Raw genomic sequence first — 24,586 nt, forward strand, 5'->3', positions numbered from 1 at the left:
CAACATAGCAAAGGCTGCCAGGGATTTGTTCTTGCCAATCAATGGCACCTCTCGAACATCTGCACAGAGTCTCAGATGTTTCACTGGCACCCAAGCCAGGGCAACTTGAGGTGGTTTACTATTCCACTCCAACACAAATGGGGCCCATGAACCAAAGACAGTTTTGCTGCATGATTCTATAACTCAAGTCCAGGGATTTCTAAACCATGCGGGAGAGTACTGTGGGGCTCCGCTTCAGCAGCTGATCTTGTCTCTCTCCTCAATGATATGAGGATTGGCAAGGATGGACTAGCACCACCTACCGATCTTCCCTTACCGTGCACAGCTTCAGAGCAGTGTTAGATGTACTTTCAGGTGCACACTAAAATTGCTGAGGCCTAACGGGGCTGGCCAGTATCCCAAGTGAACCGAATGCACGCTCTGGAACACTCCCTGTGCAATGCACAGAAGTTCCACGACAGACAATTAAGGTTTTCCCCTTGAAGAGGATGGGGCTTCCAAACCACCATTCTAACATGACAGACACATATATTGTGCATTGAAAAATAAATAAAAATGGGGTGCGTATCCAACCGTGTGGTTCCTCTGATGGAATGGGATTTATCCATCCAGAAGAGAGAGCAGTAGTCTCCAACTATTTCCCTCTTCCAATGGCAGCCCCCCTATTTTGCCCCTCTGTACTCTTCCAGAGGGTTTGCTGATGACAAGGAACAAAGTTTCAGCAAGTCCAGTGGCACTGCACGTGGAGGAGGAATGCAGAAGTGTTGCTCTCCTCTAACTTTGTGAGTGGCTGGAAGATCTGGTCACCTCTAACAAAAGGGAATGCTTTATTTTTGCTACATAGGAGCACCTTACTTCATTATCACACTGGCCAGCCTTCACTGCATTAAATCTTTCCTTGGGTGGTAAGCTCTCTAGCTTGTAGTACTTTGTCATGTAGCAACAATACAGAGACAGCAAAAATGGTCTTGCCACTCAGGAGAGGAGCAGGGAAGTATACACCTTCAGGATTTCAAGAAGTCCATCCCATTTTAGGTCTTCCTGCTATGGAATATTCGGAGTTTTTAGAGACATGGTTAGAAAGTGCCAACGTTTCCCCTACAGCCTCGGTGGACAATAAATGTGCTTTCCCCCTCCCCTTTAAAACACCAGTCAAGTCAAAACACTGTACATATAGTGCTGGATCCTTTCTACAGACAGTTGGATTCTGGCCACGTGGGGTGAGGCTCGCGGTGCACTCGGATCTCTTGGCCGGAGAGGAAGCCTGTGCAGCCGGGGCTGGGGTGGGGGAGTACCATAATCTAGAAAAACATACACTGCAGTACATTTATAGTATTTATATGTTATTTTAAGAATATTGTTGAAATTGATTTATTTTTGTAAGTCACTCTGTGCTCTGAAGAAGTGGGACAAAATGTCTTACAAGAAGTAAATCAGATACAAATGGGTAGCCGTGTTGGTCTGAAGTAGCACAATAGAGTCCAGTAGCACCTTTAAGACTCTCATTTTATAGAAGTAAATCAATGGGAGGCAGGCAAAGAGCTCTGAAAAGGAAAAGATGAGCAGGGGGGAAACCTCTCTGTTGTTTTACAGCATTCATAAAATGTATTGCCTCAAAAGAGAGGACCAGTTGATGACAACACAGCCAAGTGATAAGCCTTTTCCATGTCAAGCTGTAAGAGGTGTGACATCGCACCTTTAAATGTCTCCCCTATTATAAAACAACTCCGTGTACACAGAAACCTAGTGTATTGGGGAGGAGTTCACTTAGTGACATATTTTCTTCCCCTAATTGCAGAGGATCCCCCCCTCCCAAAATGGGGAAATTCCTGAGTGCACTCTCCCCCCAAGATCCCAGAAGTCATTCAGTCCAGATAATAAAACAACAACAATTTTGATTCTGCTGATCGTGACCGCTGGCCTTGAAAGCTCTTCAAGTGAACACCAAAAGGAGAAGATATGATGGGAAAATATAGCAGCACATAAAATGGCAAAGAACTTGGCTTCTTGCAGTGCTGCTGAAAAGCTCTTCCTATTACCCATGCTCTCCCCACTCCCCTATCCATGACTGGGAGAAATAGCCTTTTTTCAAGAACCCCCCCCCCCCTGCTCGAAAAAACCCTGCTGGATTCAATTCTATATTAACTTGGACACGCCTGTCCTCTGTGAGCTCCGTGGCCTGAGAACTGTCAACTTAATTGCTCTGAGCAACTCTGAATCATGGCTGAACCTTGGCCATCCTTTACCTCAGAACCTGGAGCCTGTCCCAGAACCAATCTTGAAAAGTTTATTTAAACTGATCAAAGCAAAATATGGGGGGGGGGGGAAGTGCTGGGGAGGGTTGGGGGAGGAGAAAGCCCTACACATTTGCCTATATTTAGCGGAGCTGTACAGTAAAGAGAGGCTTTGGCAAAGGCTGTGGAATAGAAAGTGCAGCTTGAGATTGTAAACGTTGGGATGTTTGTTCTGGAGGCCGGCCAGGCAGACTCACAGCGTCAGTCAAGAGTCTAGGTCTGACAATCAGGGCCTAGCTTGGGGAGCTGTTTGCTGGAAGACCATGGCACTGGTGCTCCAGAGCTTGTGCTGGGTTGCTGTGGCATTCCTGGCTCAAGGTCTTTTAACTACAGAAGATGTCGTGGGGCTTGAGCACCCCGTAATTCCTCCTACTGCAACCTCTTGGTTCTGCATCATGCCTTGACTCCCTCCCTCCCTCCCTCCCTTCTGATTCAACTCCCCTTACTGAACTCCAAATTTCTACACTGCTTCTTCAGTCACATCCTCCTTTTCCCATCTTCCCTTACAGTTGGATTGCAACCCACTTTTTATGTCATGCTGCTAATTTCTTTTAAGCCTTGTGTTTTTAAAATATTGCTCTTTGGCCTCTCTCTCCTGACTTCAATCTTCAAATCTGGCAGTGGCCAAGAGTTTGCATGTACATTGGTGGCTGCCAGTCCTTCTGTCTAGAGTGTCACAAGTCAAGCCCAGTGAGCTGGATTAGTCGCTCTGCACAATCCCCACATATGGCTCTGTGCCTTGGAGTGATTTGCCTTCTTTTCTTAAGTAGCTGGAATCAGGCAGAAATGTACAGAAAAAGGGGCAGGCAGGAGTATAGAGGCATGAATGCTGGGCACGGTTCAGATGTGATGCCCACCTCCTACTGGAAATGGCGTTCACCATGCTCCCACCTCCCCTTGCCTCTCCTGGGTTTCAAGACACTATGCTTGGCCATTGCATTTGAACCGACACACGATAGACTTTTACCTGGGTCAGGTTGCTCAGTTCCAAATGAAGAACAAGTCACAGATTGCCAGGAGGTCAAAAAGATGTTTGTGAACTAGGTTTAAAGGAAAACTTGTCACTCACTAGCCTGTGCTGAGTGAGAGAAAAGAGCAAGTCTTAAAGCTCCTTCCAGGCTTAGTCACACAATACCAAAACATGGTTAGGATCCCACAAGCTCCTCCTGTTCCTTTCTAGGCAAGCCACACAATCCTTGGCAACTTGTGGCACCTGAGCCCCGGAAGGTGAGGCACTATGTTAGCAGCACTTTCTAGGGTTGTTGCTTATTACGCCTTCTTTATTTATTCTCCCCCCCCCAACCCACATTGTTTAGATAGACAACTTTAATAAATATGTTCACTAAAAATTGGCCACTGAATGAGACTGTGCAGTATATATGTGTGTGTGCTGCAATCCTGAAACTGCCCAGCATTGCTGTGGAATGAATGGGCTGTTAGGCAGAGAACATTCAGCTGCTGCTTTCTGTTTCTGTTTTAAAGTTTTAGCTATTAAAGTTGACAATGTCTGGTAAAAATTACTCAAGACAGATTTTGGAGCTTGTGACATTCTTTCCTCCCTCCCTCGCATCACAGGCGCCTGACTCACAAGTGGGAGGTAAAGGACTCTAAAAACCCAAGAGAAAGCATGAAACTCCTTAAAAACGGCAGAGCATGCTAGTCCAGTTTAGATTCAAATGAGTTCTTAGTCTGAGGAAGAGTGCTTGCACTCGAAAGCTTGCGCCTTGAATAAATCTTGGTTGGTCTTAAAGGTGCTACTTGACTCTGATTTTATTATGCTAGTCCAGTGGTCTTCCGACAAGGCAGATGCATTTAATGCTCAGAAACAGGGCACAAAGGGGGCAGTCAGATCCTGTACTTTATCCCTGAGACCCAGTACCTAGTACCTAGCTGGGATCTAGTAACGACTATCTAGTGCACTGTCCTTATTTTATCTTAATCATCATCGTAAAAGGTAAAGGTATCCCCTGTGCAAGCACCGGGTCATGTCTGACCCTTGGGGTGACGCCCTCCAGCGTTTTCATGGCAGACTCAATACGGGGTGGTTTGCCAGTGCCTTCCCCAGTCATTACCGTTTACCCCCCAGCAAGCTGGGTACTCATTTTACCGACCTCGGAAGGATGGAAGGCTGAGTCAACCCTGAGCCGGCTGCTGGGATCGAACTCCCAGCCTCATGGGCAGAGCTTTCAGACTGCATATCTGCTGCCTTACCACTCTGCGCCACAAGAGGCTCTAATCATCATCTTTAGAGGCCTTTATAACAGAGAACTATTCATGGAGGTTAGGCATGGCCAGAGGCAACCTACCTCTGAATACCAGCTGTCAGGAGACTACAACAGGGGAAGCTCTGGGCCTACTTGTGGGATTTCTAGGGGGACCCAGCTGACTACAGTAGAAAATAGGATGCTGAATAGGATGGCCTCATCCAGCAGTGATCTTACATTCTTTTCTCACGGCCACTGCATTTGAACCAACCTCTTTTCTGAAGCACTGGGTTCGATAGGTTAATCACCTGTGGTGTGAGGAGTCTCCTTCCTTTTGTCACACTCGATTCTACAGCAAATCAGTTTCATTGCCTGGCCTGAGTTCTAGCATGTACAAAAGGGACCAAAAATTATGAGGCGTCTCTGCTGAGTAAATATGACCACAGGCATCATCCCACCAATTAAAGATCAGCACTTTCTTCTCGGTGTATATATTTTTGGAACACTGGACCAGGAGAAACCCCTACTGTTGGCTTCCCCCTAAACCTTCTTCCCTCCCAATCATTTTACGAAAACATACCTGGGTGACAAGGTTAAATCAAGCAAAGGAAAATCCCTGGCACTTATCATCCACCGGCATTACTGATAAATTGCACAGTGGAGGAATAAAGGATTACCTTCTGTATTTTTTCATTACACTTTTCTTTTGTTACAGAATACATAAATCCATTGTGGCACAATGTAATATGTATCATCGTGCTACACCTGTGGACGCTTCATAGCGGCTGCCATGTCTGTGCAGTCAGGAATGATGAGTGAACCCCCCGTGAATGTTAATGATAGTGATCATTCTGAGGTAACTTGGCTTTCCATCTTCCTTTACAGCCTCGGCGCTGGAGCCAGGGTGGCAGGTTCAGGAGAGGGAAAGGGGGGGGGGAACAGGGGGGAGAGAGAGAGCCGAATGAGAACTCTGGCACCTCGGAAAAATGCGCCGCACCTTATCCTTGGGCTTGGCCAAATCCGTTAACACTCAGAGAAAAACTGAGGGGGGGGGGGGCGTTTAATAAAGGCTGCTTCTCTTCCTCCAAGTCTGTTCACAAAACATTTCTGTAATAGCTCAGCACTGGTAAGAAGAATGTTGGGTGGAAGTCCCAAATCCCAGGTCAAAGTTCCACTCAGTTCAATAGCTTTGGACGCACTATAGCCTCTTAGAAGCTTCCAAGTGTATCCTTTTGCCTGGTGATGGTATTTTTTTTTTCATTTTTAATAAATTAAAACCGATCTTACAGTCCCAGGGGGGGCCATCAAGACAAGATGCAGAACAAGAACGGAATATGAAAAGGGTGAGTATGTGTTGTGTGATTCCAGTACATGGAAGTACATGTATTATAGTACATGGAAGCAGTAATGGACTGGCCCAAGGTATTTTTATGCCTTAGGCAAAAAACTGTAGATTCAAGTTAATTTTGACTACTGCGTGGGCTTCACGTGAGTTAGGAGTATCCAGCAACTCTATACAAGACAGAAATTTGGGATTTCAGAATGTTCTCCCATACATGCTCCATTGGTTGCTAGCCTGCATGGAGTTTTGATCTGATTGAGCCTATAAAATGTGGGTTATTGCTTATTTCATCTATATCCCTTGATATTCACATGACTTGAACAATAATTAAAGCAAGGATCACCCTCCCACATTTTCAAATATGCTTGTATGTCAGAGATGGGTTCTAATCAACGTTAGTGACAAAATAAAGGTCTGACAATTATCACGGAAGCTGTTAACGTAAGAAAGCTATGCCAAGTATTCCTCCTGTTTTATTAGGCAGGAGGGAGCACATTTCCATAAAAACACAATGGATTAAACAGACTCATGTGCGTAGCCATATTGGTCTGGAGCAACGGAACTGAGTTTGAGTTCAGTGGCATATTTAATACTAACAAAGTTTAATTCTGGGCATGAACTTCAGACGCAATGGATAAAGGTTGGCCTTGTTATTCTTTTTGTCCCCTAGTTGCTGTGGTTTCAACGCTATTTCCCCCCTTAGTTTTTTCATTTATTTTGAAAGTTTCATTATAATTCAGTTAGTCTTTAAAGTGCCACAGCATTCTTTCATGTTCAGTCTTCCGGAGACTAACGTGGTTCTTCGTTTGGAATGTATTTGTTCTGGATATTTATGTTCTGCCTTTCTAATTTAGAAAAGCACCCAAGGCAACCATTTCTTCCCTGATCGCGAAAAGGCTGATTGCAGTCAAACAGGGATTGCGTAATAAATGGGCTGATGTCGCTGGGCTACAGGGCCAATACAATACGATTTGGCCACATAATGACTTCACTGAGTTCCAAAGGAAGTCATGTGACTTCATTAACATTTCTGTGATTTGCCCCTCCCCCCAAATAATAAATTCATTCGGGGAGGTGCCACATTTGAAAATGGTAAACAATATTCCCCCCAAGGTACGATCTTTCAGCCATTCTCCAGTGGGTAGTGAAAAGAGAGATAACTCGGGAACATTAGAAGAGATAATATATGCAGATCAGAATTAAATAACTCAACATATTCCAGTAGATAATCTGTTCAGGAACTATGTAATGATACATGTGCCTTTTCTCCTCTAAACTCTCTGTTGAACTGCATATAGCTCTCAACCCATCGGAGCTAATGAAGACAATGACTGCACTCTCGATAAAGATACTTTGTTTGAATTGAGTTTTCCCTGAAAGAATTAAAACAAAAAAAACCCCTGGAAACTCTATGGGCGATCCATGTTTAGTATCTGGCTTAGATGTTAATATGCAGACAAACAGGCAGGGCTGCTGCTGAAAATGGCAACCCTGAATCATGCTACTAAGTAATGTCAAATTGCTATTAAGTTGTGCATTTCCCTGCTCCCACTCTCCATCACTGACTACCACTAATGTGGGAAGAAGAGAAGCAGCACTCAAGATACAATGATGCTGCATCATTCTTTTTTTGCTATACTTTACTGAGAAGTGGCTACTACATTTTCAGCGGCAGCTGATGTCCTAGTTAGCACTCCGTTCTGCCCTCATTCCTTTCACATTTATGTTGATTAGGGATGATGCTCATGCCATGCTACAAACAATATATCTAGGTAGGCAGCGAGTGGTGAAACGGAGACCTTGCGTGTTCAGCTTGGGAGTCACCAGGAGGGTGTATTACAAAATCCTTTAAACTGTTGGCATGTCTGTGCAGAATGGCCAAGAACAGGCCACCTTGCAGGGTGGCAAGCACAAGGTTAGACTCAGTGCAGAAAAATCCTGCTTGAGCATCAAGGCAATTTGCTGGGGAGCCCTGGATCAAAGTCGCTCCTTTTTTGTCCCATTCCAGACGCTATCAGCTCACTAGACAAATGGCCACTTCTGAAGCCAGAATGGCTGCCCTCCGTCTTCTCCTTGTATAACTTTGCCAGAGTCCTTGGAACTTGCCAAATTCGGTCATGCCTGCTTAGCTTGCTCGACTGATTGTGCCAGAAAAGAAAATAAGACACAGATGTATTTGAGCGCTTGGAGATGCCAGTAAGAGAGACAGCTAATGGCTTCATTTCGACCCTCCCCTACCAGCTGGGCACAGGTGGGGGGATAATGAGGTGCCTCTCCCTAATCAAACTCAATTATTTACTACTCTCCATAACCACACAGACATTTACTCCCGGCTCAGAATATTAAACTCGCTGTGGGCTACTCCCAACCTCTGCCATCAGGTATTTATAAGCAAACTAAAATGGCTGAGAGTTTGCTTGGGCAGGCGACTTTGCCACATCATCCCTGCTACTTGAGTTAGCTGGAGAGGCAGAAGCTTAAGCATGGGACTTCTCCTATGAAGTGCATGTAGTCTTCCACTGAATCTGCCCGCGCACAGCTGCTGGCAGAAATGGTGTAAACTGCATTCCCCCAAACCATATGCCTGAACAAAGGCTGCTGATCTGTCATTAGATGTTGGCATTGTAATATCTCTTGCCATGTCATCATTGTTTCTTGGGCATGACTCAAGAGCTGGCTCTATATAAAAAGGCCTAAATGACTCCCACATACCTTTAAGGGCTAGCTGCCTCTCCACGGCAATCTTTAAAGCAATGAGGAATACCCTCAATTATTCCATTAGGGTTCCACCATCAAACGGAAAGGGAATGTAGAGCACTGTCCCCTTGTAGATGGCTGACAGATACAGAATTCTTTCCCATGGAGATCCCACAGATGGCAAGTTTCTGTGGCCACAACTCTGGCTTTATACGTAGCCAGTGCCCAGTTCAATTTTTGGATCTCAGGAGCACTATTCAAAGTAGGCAGGATTAGGTTAGGTGGATGGATAAGTTTGACTCAGCATAAGGGAGCGTCATATATTTATCAGAGCTGTAAGACATCTACCATTTTTAAAAACCTAGCACTTAACAAGTTCAAGTCCTCCTCCTTCAGGCAACAACATTGATGATGCCATGCCATGGAGCAAGGGGGAAGTTCAAAAAAGTAGCTTTGGCTCCTGAACAACTCACAGATTGCTAGCATGAAAAGAACAAGTTCAAAAAGGCTGTGAATAAACAATCACTGAGTAATCTAATTTACAACAGAAGATTCCCAACCAGACTGGGGATCGCACCAAGTTCTTAGCCTCTAGCTGAATAGTTGTATCATTTAATCATCCCGCAACAACATAGAGCTTTTACACTAGCAAGAACCAATGGTCTACTTTCTCCCATGCTATATGGGAGATTTCAACAAATCCAGTCTTCAGCTAGGATGAAGACAATATGGTATAGAATTGCACTTTTTTTTTCATTATCCATTTTATTTTACCATCCGAGTTAAATTTCTCAACCCTCTGCTTTTAAAAGAGAACAGCAGGCTGATGAATTTAAGATAAGGTGATCAGATTGTCCCACTTTTGGAGGGACATCTGGGGGCACCTGGCAAATTGTCCTTATGTTGCAATTAAATATATATATATATATTACAATACTATTTTTGCGTTCTATGCATTCTATGAAACTTTTTGCTGCTTCATATAGACCACATTTTTAATCAAGACCCCCCCCCCCCAGCTCAATGGTGTCCCTCTTTACCAATGTTAAAATCTGGTCACCTTAATTTAAGATTTAGATTCTTTTGGCATTCCAGAATCCTGTTTCAACTGAATCCGTTGCAAAGCTTTTATAACTTGCAATGAGGTGCTGTGAATTACTCTCTCATTCTATCTGCTTTTGTTTGTAAGAAGATCACAGTCTGACGAAGAGTGCTTGCACTCGAAAGTTCACGCCTTGAATAAATCTCTGTTGGTCTTAAAGGTGCTACTGGATTCTGTTTTTATTGTGCTTTTTGCCTTCTATATATTCCCCCCTAATACTGTACCTCTTTTATATATGCCAATAAAAGCTTTGTTGCTGTTGCTACTTGTTGTTGTCTCTTGAAAAGTTCATGTCATATGGGACTATTGGTGAAAAGCATTTGTTCGCACCTTGCTGAGTCAGCCAAAAATAGAGTGATTGCCCCATTTTGACTGAAGGAAAAATCTACATTTTCAAAGGTCATCATCACACTGCATCCTGAACTAGAGAAAGGTTAATTCTGGCCATGAAGGCCATGTGTGCAACACATGCAACATGTCAGTAAGTATGGGCATGGTTTGCCTGAGGGCCAAATTTTCAGCTCCCAGATTTATTTGGATTAAGAAAAAACACCCCTCCTCCCTCAGCTGTGTGTCAAGTAGATAAGGGAGCCATTCATTTATTTCTTACTTCTGTCATTTCATCAGACACATGGAAAATCTTTGCTTGTCCCCAGACACAGCCCTTGCCAAGAGGGGAAATCAAGTCAGATTTACAGATGCTGAGTTATGCGTTTGTTCCATTCCTGTGGCCAGATTTCACCAGGATAGAGAAAAAGTTTGTAAATGCCACAGAATGGAAAGGAAATTTTGACATAAACATCCTTCATATTCATATATTATTCGCAGATGGGTTGTCCACTGCTGAAGTCTTGAAAAATTAAAACCCATGCCAACACATATTTTCTTGGGATGCTGTGGGGTGATTGGGTTCTTCAAAACAAAGCTAGTTAGAAACAGACTCTTAAACCAGAGCTCTGACTTTTAAAGAACCATGGTTCAGAGAGTGGTTAAGAGCAGCAGGTTTGATTCTCCATTCCTCCACATGCAGCCAGCTAGGTGACCTTGGGCTAGTCATAGTTCTCACTCAGCCCCACCTACCTCACAGGGGAGAAGAAGAGAAGATGATTGTAAGCTGCTTCAAGTCTCTGTTGGGTAGAGATACTGGGTATAAAAAGCAACTCTTCTCCTTGTTCATTTTGGATAGGGAGCTGGCTAGAAAACTGCATACAAAGAGTGGTTGTTAATGGTATTTCATCAGATTGGAGGGAGTTGAGCATCAGAGTGCCACAGGGCTCGGTACTGGGACTGGTACTTTTCAACATTTTTATCTGGACAAGGGGGTAGGGGGATTCCTCATTAAATTTGAAGGTGACACTAAATTGGGAGTAGTAAACATCACAGAAGATATAGAGTTCAACAAGATCTGAACATGCTGAAAATGTGGGCAAATGAGAACAAGATGCAATTCAATAAGGAGAAATGCAGAATTCTACATCTGAGTCACAAAAATGAGAAGCATGCATACTGGATGGGAGATACACTTCTGGGTAACAGTGTATGTGAACGAGATCTTGGGGTATTTGTGGATTGTAAGCTAAATATGGATAGTGCGATGTGGTAAAGAAGGCAAATGTAGTCTTGGGCTGTATCAACAGAGGCATCACATCAAAATCACAAGATGCCATAGTCCTGCTGTATACCACATTGGTCAGACCACAACTGGAGTGCTGTGTGTAGTTCTGGAGGCCTCACTTTAAAAAAAGGCATGGGAAAAACTGAGAAGTCACAGAGGAGAGCGACAAAGATGATCTGGGGCCTGGGGACCAAGCTCTATGAGGAAAGGCTGAGGGACTTTGAAACATTCAGCCTGGAGAAGAGAAGGTTGAGAGGGGATTGTTGTCTAAGTATTTGAAAGGTTGTCACTTAGAGGAGGAGGACAGGGAAAGGTTCCTGTTGGCAGCAGTGGACAGAACCTGCAGTAATGGGCTTAAAGTACATGTAGAATGGTACTGGCTAGATATCAGGAAAATATTTTTCACAGTCAGAGTAGATCAGCAGTGGAATTTACTGCCTAGGGAGGTAGAGAGCTCCCCATCACTGGCAGTCTTCAAGCAGTAGCTGGACAGATACTTATCAAGGATGCTTTAGGCTGTTCCTGTGCAGCCCCTTCCAACTCTATGACTCTATGACTTTAAATTGTAGGATGGGCTAACTTACCCTATAGCCTTGTGCTATAAGATGACATAAGGATTCCTTACAGTACCATAATTGCATGTGCATACAAAGTAGACTGGACTTTGGTGCCAATTGAACAACAAATAAAGAAATTTTCATTTGTGAAAACGGTATCCTTTCATCTGATTCATTTTGCCAAATTCCCTTGATGCCCATTTCACTGCTTGAGATATACCACAGACAGGGCTGCATAAATTCTGCATACTGGCAGTCAGAGAGGCCTAGCAAAGAAGTCACCATCTTAAGGATATCACTTTTAAAAAAGTTTCTAGTCTTTATGTCTGCAGAGGTAGGCTTGAAATCTCATGAAGCAGGGCCTTGCAAAAACTTTAGAAGAAGAAGAAGAGTTGGTTCTTATATGCCGCTTTCCCCTACCCGAAGGAGGCTCAAAGCAGCTTACAGTCACCTTCCCATTCCTCTCCCCACAACAGACACCCTGTGGGGTGGGTGAGGCTGAGAGAGCCCTGATATCGCTGCTCGGTCAGAACAGTTTTATCAGTGCCGTGGCGAGCCCAAGGTCACCCAGCTGGTTGCATGTGGGGGAGCGCAGAATCGAACCTGGCATGCCAGATTAGAACTCCTAACCACTACACCAAACTTGCTCTCTACACCAAACTGGACAGAGGTGAGTCTGAGCTAGAATTCTGGTGGCAGAGATGGGAGGGGGAGGGATGGGCTGAATGGGTTGTCCAACACAGCTCAGTTGAGGGATGGAAAAAGAACTTATTTGCAAGAAGCCATTACATTCACATTTGCAAAATTTTCTCTTTGGAAGAAGGGTGGGATAAAACCAAATAAGACAGATAAGTAAGCACACATGCAGTGCTCTCTCTAATTTATGCTGGTTGAAGGCTCCTCCTTTTTTTCATATTCATTTCAGACTGCCTGGGGGGAAATACCTGAACCACTGATCTGGGGTGGGGGCCCTTTCTGGATGGATCTTATAAATCAGGGATGGCCAAATTGTGGCTCTCCAGGTGTCCAAGGACTACAATTACCATGAGCCCCCGGCAGCATGGTGCTGTCTCATGGTAACTGTAGTCCATGGAAATCTGGAGAGGTACAGTTTGGCCACCCCTGCTATAAACAGTCCTGAATCATCGACTGCTGTTATCCCTCCCTCTTACTGAAGGAACACAGCAGCAAGGCAGATGATGAGTAACAAGAGAATGGAATGGCCAGGGACAGATAGCTACACCCAAGGAATAAAACTCCATCCACTCTCATTCTGTTGCTCACTGCCTTGCCAGTGGTTAAGAAAGGAACCATCTGGGCAGGGGGGGGGGGGGAGACCATGGCCCAGGAGTGCAGGTAAAGCAAAAAAAGGGAACTCACATTCGGACAAAGAGCGACTGTTTGGCAGCCAAGCCGGGTGATGAGTATTTCTCGACCAGGGCCAGTGTGCTGAAGCCAAACTTGTGAATAGGTTCATTGCAGTCCAAGGGTGGAAAATCCGTATCCACTTCACCATCATCCTCAGCAATGTGGAGACAGTAAGCATTGACGTTGTCACTGAAACAAATCCAAAGGTCAGAGATGAAACTGCCTCATAACAAATCAAAACCCTTGCCAACCTAGTCCAAGATTATCTACTCTCACTGGCAGCAGATTCTTCCCCCTCCCACCTGATTTTAAGAAGGTTTTCTGAGATCCTTTAACTGGACGTAGCAGGGATTGAACCTGGCACTTTCTGAATGTGACACATGAACTCTGTAATGGGGCTACAGCTAATTGCATTCAATTCCTGCAGGGAAGTGCAAGGGCCAGTTCTGCACTGTCTTCTTCTCAGTTTCATTTACAGCAATGCCAACTGGGCAACAAAAAGAGGCTCTTTAGTCATGGGAAAGGGAATTCCCTGACTTGGATGGCCCAGGCTAGCCCGATCTTGGTGGACCTCACAAGTTCTGGTTAGTAATTGGATGGAAGACCACAGAGGAAGTCCAGGGTCGGGGCAATGGCAACTCACCTTCATTTGTCTCTTGCCTCAAAAACCCTATGAGGTTGCCATAAGTCAGCTGCAACTTGATGGCCCTGTCCACTGCTACGGGAAGTCTTGTGTTGACTGGTGTGGGGTGAGACAAAACTGGCAAGACACATGTACAGTTCACCTACTCATATCCCTCCTCTCCCAATACAGCACTGGGGTGTGTGTGTAAAAAGCACACTTTCCACAACAACAAAAGCCACATAATAGTCCTGGAGAACTTCAGAACTTGTGCACTGATTGCTGTGAGTTTAGCTTGGACTAAATTCCAAAGTATGACATGTCTTTTGCTTTTAGATTTTGATTTGGATCAACATGGCCACCTGCAATTTCTTCCCGAATCTGTTCCACAGGCTCAGGACAGCTTGAGCCACTGCCTGCTCACTTAACTTGGAAAGTTAGCACTTAGCACTGAAGGGTAAACTGTGCAGTAGACACTGACTGCTGGGACTGAGTACTAGGTAAGAAGGAAAAGTGTTCATGGAAAGGGAGGAAGAAAGAATTTCCCAATATAGTCTGGTGGGTAGCTGTGTTGGTCTGAAGCTCCAGAAGCAGTGAATAAAACCTTGTTGGTCTTAAAGGTGCCGTTGGACTCATATATTGAATTTCCTAATAGTTCATCCTCTTTTGTTTGTTCAATTGGACTTGCCTGCTTCTTTCAGCTTTGGTGCCACCATTCTGCTTCCTTCCAATGTGATGATGGTGGAGAGCTGCCTAACGGATCACAAGGAGCTAGGGTCTCTAAACTCGGCCATTTAAATTTGGAAGTTTTAATTGCATGAGTGATGCTTAAATTAATTAATAGCAAAGCACATGCTAATTGTTTAATTGGTCGCTTGATCTATATAGATCATTTTTTGTGTGTGTGGAATTAAATGAGTTGATTTACAAAGTTTATTGATTGGATGTGACAATGAATTATTTCGCCAACTACCTGATTTGCAATTTTCCCAATTAATCCGCATACCTTGGGTTGCAACTCAGCTCACCAAGAGTGCTAATGCCAGATGATCTATCCACACACTGTCATGGCTAAGATATTTATTATACCAAACAGGTAATAATGACACATTAAACTTAACGTAACCTGTAAATTCACTAAATGGGTGGCTAACAGAGGGGTAATCCTGTTCTGTCAGCCGCTGTAAACACTCCAGTTCCCTGCAGTGGGATTGAGAGAATTTGTTATGACCTCTCCTCCCTGTTAAACATCTTTGGAAATTAATTTTAAAGCTTCAAGAGGGAAGCAATTTGAGTGAGTGTACAAGCCACCAACAACTGGCAAAAGATTATTCTCCCTCGCCCTGGGGCTGGGTGTGGGAGGGCCAGCTTGGCTCAGTGACGAGAATGCTGAATGCAAACTGGGGAGAGTTAGGTTTAGATCCTCACCCAGTCTTTGAAGCTCAGTGGGTGACCTTCAGCTAGTCTCTCAGTCTCAGACTAATCTACCTCACAAGGTTGTTGTGAATACTGGAGGGGGAGAAACATGTACTCTGCCCCATGATCTCAAAAGGAAAGGGGAGATAAAAGGCGACAGAATTACAAAAACTGGACGGATAGGGAACAAGTCCAGGGGATGGAAGGAATTGCCATTGAGGAATAATATGGGAAATGTGGGTTTCATACACAAGTGCTTGAATGTGCCATTAGTAGAACCAGTGGCTTCCGGTCAAAAGCAAAACATTCCGTACAAACTCTTTGGAATCCGTAGTGACTCTTGGGCTGGAACTGAAACCCTCAGCTCCTGAGGCTGGGATGCAAGTCAGTGAGCCACTGCGGACTTGTGTATGTATACTAGAATTAGTATTTATTTTCCATAATTTATATCCTGCCTTTCTGCCTCCACAAAGGTCACCAAGGCTCCCAACAAATTAAAACATACATAACAAAAAACACATTTTTCAGTATGGTGATGAGGAAAAGTTCTCTTTGCCACACATCAAGCATAATTCTATAAACTTACACCATGTCCCCGACACCCCACAAAACACATTTTTTTCTAAACTTGCCCACCCTTTCCTACAGCCTGCAATTATAATAGGAAAAACATACTGAAGTTATCAGTTGTTGTTTGGTGCAAAGTTGTGTCCGACCCATCGCGACCCCATGGACAATGATCCTCCAGGCCTTCCTGGAGTTATCAGTTATCAGTTAGGCCAGGGCAACTAGGAACTCACAGAAGCACAATGCTGTGCCATCTTGCACACGCACTGCATTTCAGTGCAAACAGGTCCTTAATGCATGCAAAGGTGCTATGCATGCAATGCATGTGTGCCAGCACAGCACAAGACTGATCTCTAGCCAGCCAGTGTTACAAGGAGGAGAGCCAAATATCCAGTTTAAACATCGGTGTCACAGTGGAGTCAGGCTGAGTTCTTACATTAAGGAGGAAAAGTCCTCTCCCTCCACTCTTTCCAGGCCATGCAGAACTTTGTAAATCTCTATCAAGCCCTACCTCCCAACGGTCTTTTGCTAATGCTTCAACTCCTCTCCTTCCCTGGTGTCTAAATTTAATGCAGAGGAAAAGTGTGTCTCATTTGCCAGTTTGGGAAAGTGTCTTGTATTTGGCCCACTTGGCCATTAAAGGATAGTTTTAAAAAACAGATCGGACATAAAAATGTAACACATGTCGGTGATGCTGAGTTGACATGATTTATCTTTTAAAAAATAAACAAATAAACAAGACACCCAAAAAGGGAGAGCATCTCAAAATTATGATTCATTTATACAACACTGGCTTCATATGCTTGTCATTACACAGTACCCAGTAATTTAATTGAAAGAGAAATAGATATAGATGTATGCATAGCTTGGAAGGAAATATTGATAAATGTGGAGGTGTTCTGGCAAGATTTATCTGTAAAAAATATATTGATGTGGAAATCCATTTCATTATGCAGAAGTGGCTGCAGAGGGAGAGGGGGAGAGGGAGAGAAATTAGAGACTGAGATGGAGGTGAAAAGGGGGCTTACTTCAGCTTGGGTTCCCGTCCTTCGCTCGTGTACTGCCAACAGATAAGCCCGATCAAGTCATGCACTTTGGCGTTGGCGATCGTCACCACAGTCATGGGCTGAAGCTTGTCCTGGTTGGTGTGCAGTGGGAGGTAGACGTCAATTTTTTTGGTGGCGGTTGTTCCAACATGGCCCTATTGGTAAGACAGAATTCAAGCTGTGTTTGAGCAATGGCTATGACCAAATGAGCTATATCATAACATGGTATACTCTGATGTAGCATTGTAGTGAGGGCTGCTTGGCAAAGAAATGTGATGTAACAAAGTAGTTCTAAATTTGGCAACATTATGGACTGCACGTTTTTTTTAAATTATATACATTTTCTACAATATCTCTCATTTCACATAATTTATTCTATTTGTGATCGTTTGGGGTGAGAGGAGAGGGGGATAAGCAAAGCATCAAAAAGCCACTGATCAACTTAGTCAGTAGCTCCTCTGGCTAAGCATTCAATAGACTCAGCCTATCTGCTTTCAGATATTACCTTCATAATCACAGGGGCTAGAAGCTTGGTTTAAAGGAGAAAAATAAATGCTATTATTCTCAGGAAATTGAATCTTGTATCCAGCAGGGCAGCTCCCATGAAATCACAGTGATTCCCCACTGAGAAAGGTTCCCCGTCTTGGCTTGCCTTAAGTCCCAGCCTGTAGGGAAAAGGAACATATCCCCACGCTGTGCCTGTTTTTATCTTCACAGGAGCTAAAAACAGCTATCATAATGGTTTGGCATGGAGTTAATCCCTTTTCTCAGTGCTGTGGACCTGATCCACACACTCCTTTCTTTTAGAAGCTAAGTTATACTTTGGAGGGTGCAATAAAGATCCACAGCATCACATCTGGTTCAAGAGAAGCACTCTGGTAAATGGCAAAAAAGAGAGTCATCAGTCTGGATCTTTCAGAGCCGTTCCACTGGCAGTGGCATCCTGTGCATGAAGCTCCTTGTGCTGACACAGGGGGTTCCTTAAGATCCAACCGTCTTACTCTAGCAAAACTTCAAGCTTAAGGGAATCCTCTTTAAACTGGTGTCTACCCTCTTGGTCTTTCACTGTTTTAATACTTTCATGCAAGTGGCCGCTCATGTAGAACAGTGTTTTCATGCTTTCCCACTCAGCAGGTGTTGGGCTTGGTCCCTTCTTGCCCTCATCACAGCCAGAAGGCAAGGATTGCCCTTGGGGCTTCACCCTCAGCAAAGGGGGGGGGGCTTCTTGCCACCCACTTCCTTTTCCTCCCTTCAGACTGTTCAGTGCTTTCTCTCTCAGAATCTGGAGAGTCACCCTGATGTCTCCACTTCAGCCTCTAGCAATGCTGGCTGCTATCGCTGGTGATGCCTCAGAGGAAGTACCGAAGTCTGGTAGATCACAGATGTGATTTGCTTTTGACCAGACGGCTGTCTTACCCATGTACACTGAACTGGAGCTGCCACCAATCTTGGCTTCACTAAGAGTATATCCATATGATGGGCATTTACAATCATGTTTGTTGCACTGACAATTTCCACTATTAGAGGGCCATTGCACCCCAAATCAGTTCTATACCTAAAGTATCTGGAGTGTAAACTGGCCCTAACTGATACCTGGACAAAAATGCACAGGAAATATTTTGGGTGCAATCAGACATCATGATTAATCATGATTTGTACAACAAACGATGGTTAAAGTTTACTAACAACAGACAACACATAATGATTTGTGCATAAAATCCTGATTTGTTTCTTCAGAAACAGTTATCCAGAAGTCATAACTAATGGAGATCAAGCTATAGCTTATGGTGATACCTGAACAGACTGTAAAACAACACACTATTCTAAATGGACTGAGCGGTGATGCAGAAATCCATTCTTTTTTTGTGACACAGGCTGAAAGTCCCTTCGAAAAGTAAGCCACCATCTTGGATACATCCACCCCACCACATGCCTTCTGAGAAGGCACTATGTAGTAATCATTCCTCCTCTCTCTGTCATGGGCAGTAATGTCAACTTGACAACCCACAGGGATTTCCCAAAGGCACCCCATGCTCAGGTTCAGGGGAATCCCAGGAACTACAGCACTAACCAGAATGCATAGCCCCATTCCTGATTACCAAAGGGAAGAAGATCTCACTGGTGCTATTTTGCACGCACTCTGCATCTCTTTTAAACCTGGACAGCCATGCATGCAACCCTACTACATATGCAATCTTAGCAGGACAATGCAATGCCTATCTGGGATATGGGTTTATGGTGTGCTAACACTGCGTGCCTAGAGAGTGAGGGCCTGTGTGAATGACAATGCAGTGTGTATACACCCTTTCCACTGCTAAGTTCTTCCACTGCCAGCATCAGGTAGCGTTGGGTGTAAACTGAGCACCTGCGGTTGCAAGCTGTCTTATTGTTTAGGGAACCGACTGAGAAAATGTGCGTTTCTTTTTGATCGTAGGAATTAAGTGTAGATCTAATTTCAAACCGGAAAACAAATGCGCCCTGGGCATCAAAACCTTTGGAAACACTGCTACTGGGAGACAACCTACATGGATTAACTGGATACTACTGGGTTGTACTGCAATCTCTTGACCCCTCCCCCCTCCCCCCAAAAAGTATCTATTCAGCACCAGGGAGATTAAGGTTTAATTAAAAATTGAGAAACGTAGCTGGCATAAAGATGCACAAAGTTTGTGCTGGGAGAGAAACATTTAATCTAGAATGGATAAGGATGTTATTTTAAGCTACTTGCGTTTTTAAGCTGCAGAGAGGTTTTAGCATTCCCAGCTTCCCCAGCCCCGAAGCCACAGACTTTCCGGATTTACTTTACCCCTGGCAGTTTCAACACGGTACACCAATGCACAATGGCATTAATCTGGACCAAGCAGTCAGAGTTTGGGCTGTGGGTCTATAGCTTAAATAAACTTATCATCAGTTACATCGTTATCCTCCCTTCCTGGAAGCTACCTCTATTTAAAGCCCACATCAGCCACCCTGTTAAGGTGGATGAAAGAGACAGGACTAAGATCACCAAGTCAATGTCAATACTCAGCAAGGATATGAACTCAAAGGCTTCCAGTTTGGCCCTCTAACCACTATACTCTTGATTGTTATTTCTGTTGCCTGACCCACATTCACAGGGCTTGAGAGAATTTCACAGCCAGAAGAGACAAGCCCGTAGCCTCAAGGAGCTTGAAATCTAAATTCTGACAGCCAAGGAGACATGGGTAGGAACTAAAAGCAAGGGATGGAGTTGAATAAATAATAGCACTTGCTTCTCCACCTTCCCCACAAAGGAGATGCACAAATTAACATTATATCAACCGTGAATCACTTCCCCCCCTCCACTGTTTCTGCCCCACCAAGGCCCAAAGACCCATTCCTTGCTCCCGCCAGGATGCCAAGGGAATACTGTAACCAGGAACAACAGATTTATAGTTCTTATTTATACCATCCGAATGCTGGGAAGGCTCAAGTGGAAATTGGGGCTTCACTGTTTTATCATCATTAATCTTTTCTCTGGAAATATAACCAGAACAGGGATGGGGCCTGCTGAATTGCTGATGTGCATAAAGCGAAAGATCAGCAGAACTAAGCATTACATGTTTAGCTTCTTCTTGTTATAAACGAAACCAAAGGGAATTAACAACAAGCCTCAGTCATTGTCAGGTCCCAAGCAAGGCTGTGGGCAGCTGTGCTAAAATTGGATTTTGCACTGGAAGGTGTTTGTATTCCCACCAGATGATGCACATCCTGGTGTATCCCTGTGGGCACGTCGGACCTCAACCAGGACCAGAGCCTTCTCTGTCCTGGCCCCCACCTGGCAGAACAAGCTCCCTGAAGAGATCAGGACTCTGCTTGAACTCCCATGATTTTGCAGGGCCTACAAAAGGGAGCTCCTCCACCAGGCATTTGCTTGAGGCCGACCAACCCAACAACACCCCCTTCCATGTCTGAATAATCTGTCCTACCTAAGGGTTCTGTCAAAGTTACCGTTCCAATTGAAATATTGTTCTAGTTGGATATGTTGTGTTTGTTGTATTTGTTATGATGTTCCATGTAACTACCCTATGACATTCTATGTAAACCGCCCAGAGCTGTATGGAAGGAGTGGTATAAAAATCTAAATAAATAAATACCATAATAGGCTAGTGGGTAACTTGAACCGATTATTAAAACAGCAAAACCCAGTCAATCATAGAAAAAGACAGGCATACTGACGTTATTTAATGTATGCACTTCAGTTATAACCTGCCTTTCCCTGCAATGGTTGTTGGGCAGTTGGGCTTCCTGCACAAAGACTAACTCCCAACTTTGCCCACAAACTGCACCATGTTGTAGAGGACAACTACACCATTCAAGAAACACCAGTAGGTTGGGAAAAGCAACATGACCCATACAAAAGTTTATAGGTTAGGTTTTGCTCACTGGTCTTAGAAGGCAGGGGTCCTGGCCTTGCAAGCTACTGACTTGCCTTAACCTTCACAGGAGCCAGCTTTGAAAACATTTATTGCTATATTTGTATGTATACCATTCCACAGCAGAACTCGGGCAAACTTAGTTCATGGAAGGCAATCATACCGCATTGCATGCTCAGGGACATTAGTATGTTGCGAGAAATGAAAGGCTTCTCTTAACCTAAAGCACCCACCCACAAAAGAGGGTAACTGCTGCATCTCTGCGGGATTGTTCTGGTCTTACCCACTTCCTGCTAATTTCTGTGGGGAAAAGAGAGGGCAAGTAATCCTGCCACATCACTGCAACAGGTGCAAATGCATCGTTCTGCCTTCAGAGAAGGCTGCCCAGAACAGTGACTCATGCAGAGGGCTGCCTCCTTTGAGACTGGTTACAGCATACTTTCTCACACTCTACAAGAGTTTGTTTTCCACAGAGAAAATCTAGTAAATCTGTGGGCATAAAAAGTGAATGTGTGATAATATTTAGGGGTTAACAACTCCCTTCTCCCACTCCCAAGCAAAAGGGACTGTAAATACCCTCAAATTCCACTGAGATTATTTAAAGCACTGGAATAACTTTACCATGTACAGACTCATCCACCCTGCTATTGAGGCCTCCAAAGGGTGACAGTTTAAGACTGGGATAAAGATATCCAGCCTTGAGTTTCTGTAGCCTTCAGTAGGATTAGGCTGTTAATCTAACATTCCCAGGGTTTTATAATTACAAACCACTGGATTCCACAATGGTGACAGCAGCCAGGATCTGTCTTCTATTGGCCCCACAGAGCAATTTTAGGGACCTGCTATTCAGTCCTTGTACAAGAACAAAAATCAATTGGCATTAAAAATAAAACCAGGGATTTTGGCAGGGAGAGAACCAACATAAACTCCAGCCATGCAATAAAAAGGAGGCCTTTAGAGATTTAATACTAACTCTTAATGAAAATCTGCTGGGGAAGGTATTCATTCTGCAGTCTGCTTTCTATTACCCCAATGATGCACCTCTTCAAAAGGGGGTGAAGATAATGCAGTTTGCACCATTCTGCCGGTTTGAGGAACCAGGTTAATGGGGAGAGGTCCTGATTTCCTGGGCTCAGTTGCAGGTAAATTGATGCCAATAACTGGGGGGATGGGACAGACTGAGGCCAGTATATACTTTGCATGTAAAAGGCCCCACATTCAATCCCTGGCATCTCCTGAAATCAGATCATAGGTGTTAGGAAGTGCACTTCGTTGCTTGATGCCCAGGAGAGCTGCTGCCAGTCAAAGGTGCACAATACTGCAGTAAGTACAGTAACAAGCTGAAGGTACCTGTATATATTCTGGGGAAAGGTAAGAAGTTACAAGAAGCCCGATTCTTCTGCAACTCCAAGAAACCTTATTCAGCCACCTCTGATGTCTGAGGCCCCAGCCCACACTCTTTCGAGCACAGTTTAGTATACAAAAGGGCCAGAAACATAATATCTGGCTTAGATGAACAATTCTTAAGAATTCCATAGCCAATGCTTCTTGTTTGTGCTCTGTGGCATTTGAATCACATACAGCTTGGTGAGCAAAATTTGTTCCTGAACATTATCATCATCATCATCATTATTATATGACATTTATTCCCCGCCACTCCCGAAGCTGGCTCATTGCGGGTTACAATGGTCCTTCATAAAAACTCAATAAACCCCCACTAAAACAGGACATCACAAAATACAATACAACACAATGAACATGGCGGTAATAGCACACAACACCCGTCCCCCAATATAACTAATATGCCTAATAGAGGGGACCTGTGTGGGGGGTAGGAGGGGGGCCATTGATGTCACATTGGCCCAGAATGCAATATAACACTAGCACTGGCCCGGGGGGGGGGGAATCGATCTTCCTCACCATCCTGGCCTCAACTGTGGACTTGGCGGAAGAGCTCCGTTATTATTATATATTTGGCTTTTATACTGCCCCTACCTGCAAACGGGCTCAGGATGGTTTATGTAATAGCAATAAAACATGGTATTAAAAATTCAATATATACATTAGTTAGAAGGTAATAATATCCAATACTAACCCCCTGTTTCCACCAGCAACACCCCTCCAGCCCACCAATATATGCTTCCATAACAAGGAAAAGAAAAAGGGGGGGACATGAGGAGGAGAGGGGGGAAAGCCCACTTCGTATTTGGCTGCTATGGCCTCAACCACAGGCTGGCGGAAGAGTGCTGTTTTACAGGCCCTGTGGAACTCTGATCTCAGCTGGCAGCTCATTCCACCAGGCTGGAGCCAAGGCTGAATATGCTTGGATCTTTACCCCATACAAACCAAAGTAGGCAAGTCAAGTCAAATTATCCACTATTCAAACCCAGTGGCACTATAAGTTACTACCCTTCACCCGCTAGAGGCTGCTTTTAATGCTTGGCGTAGCAGCAAAATAAAGCACATACATTTCATGAAGCAGAGAAAAAAATGATTAATTTGTTAATAATAATAATTTACTGCATCTTCTTATACAATAGAGTTTGGTGACTAAATGTTATATCACTTTAAGATTAGATAGCCTAATGATATATAATGCAAAGGATTTTACTGAATCGTTATTTAGTGAGTCATAAAAACCTCCTAAAAATTAATCTTTCAAGCACATCCAGCTTATCCAAAGTTAGCATTTAATTAGATGGCCTTGGTGCAAATGAGCTTACTTCTTTATTTGCTCAATCAGTATATGTCTTTGTAGTAATTAGAATTAATTCAAGTCATTGACTCACCTCCTAACAAACAACGTAAAACATTAGACAAAATAGAAACAAATGGAGTTTGGCTGTGTTTTTTTCTTTCCTAAATGCAAAGAACACAAAAACGTAATAGAACTTCGCCTCACTTTTAGAGGGCAGAGATGAAGCATTTCATGTTCTAGTTTTAGATTAGAAATGGAGTAGGAGGAGAAAAGGGGTTTTTAGCCAGGGATGTAAGCATTCAGGTCCCCAGTAGTTTTTGGTGGTGGAAAGAGAAGTCAAGTCACAGCAACTTTGTAGAACTTTCAGAGCAACAGGTCTTCAGAGATGATTTCCAATTGCTTGCCTCCATGTCAGGCTTTCTCAACCAGGGTTTTGTGAAACCCTGGGAATTCTTGACAGCCCTGGGAGGATTTCCTGAATGGGTGGGAGTTAATTAATTTTAAAAATATATTTTTAAATTTGGTTAATATTTCTCAGGTGACATGACCAAATATGGTCATGTTGACCTGCCCCCCCCCCCCCCCACAATGGCCAATGATGGACCTGGAGCGGGTAGGAAGGGAAGGGGCCCAGGTAGGCTCGTGCACAGCTATGCTTCCCAAC

General features: G+C 44.0%; 1 protein-coding gene across 2 annotated transcripts in view; it reads right to left on the bottom strand.

Moving 5' to 3' along the window:
- The window catches only part of MAPKAP1 (MAPK associated protein 1), a 175,668-nt gene that overhangs the window by 75,605 nt on the left and 75,477 nt on the right, over window positions 1-24,586 (bottom strand). For both annotated transcript variants that reach the window (XM_077305441.1, XM_077305440.1), the window contains exons 5-6: window positions 16,813-16,985; window positions 13,192-13,368 (exon numbers count right to left, since the gene is read on the bottom strand). In XM_077305441.1, coding sequence (XP_077161556.1) covers window positions 13,192-13,368; window positions 16,813-16,985 — 350 coding nt within the window. The remainder of the gene's footprint in view (window positions 1-13,191; window positions 13,369-16,812; window positions 16,986-24,586) is intronic.

The sequence above is a fragment of the Paroedura picta genome, chromosome 12, assembly GCF_049243985.1.
Source record: "Paroedura picta isolate Pp20150507F chromosome 12, Ppicta_v3.0, whole genome shotgun sequence".
Taxonomy (NCBI): Eukaryota; Metazoa; Chordata; class Lepidosauria; order Squamata; family Gekkonidae; genus Paroedura; species Paroedura picta.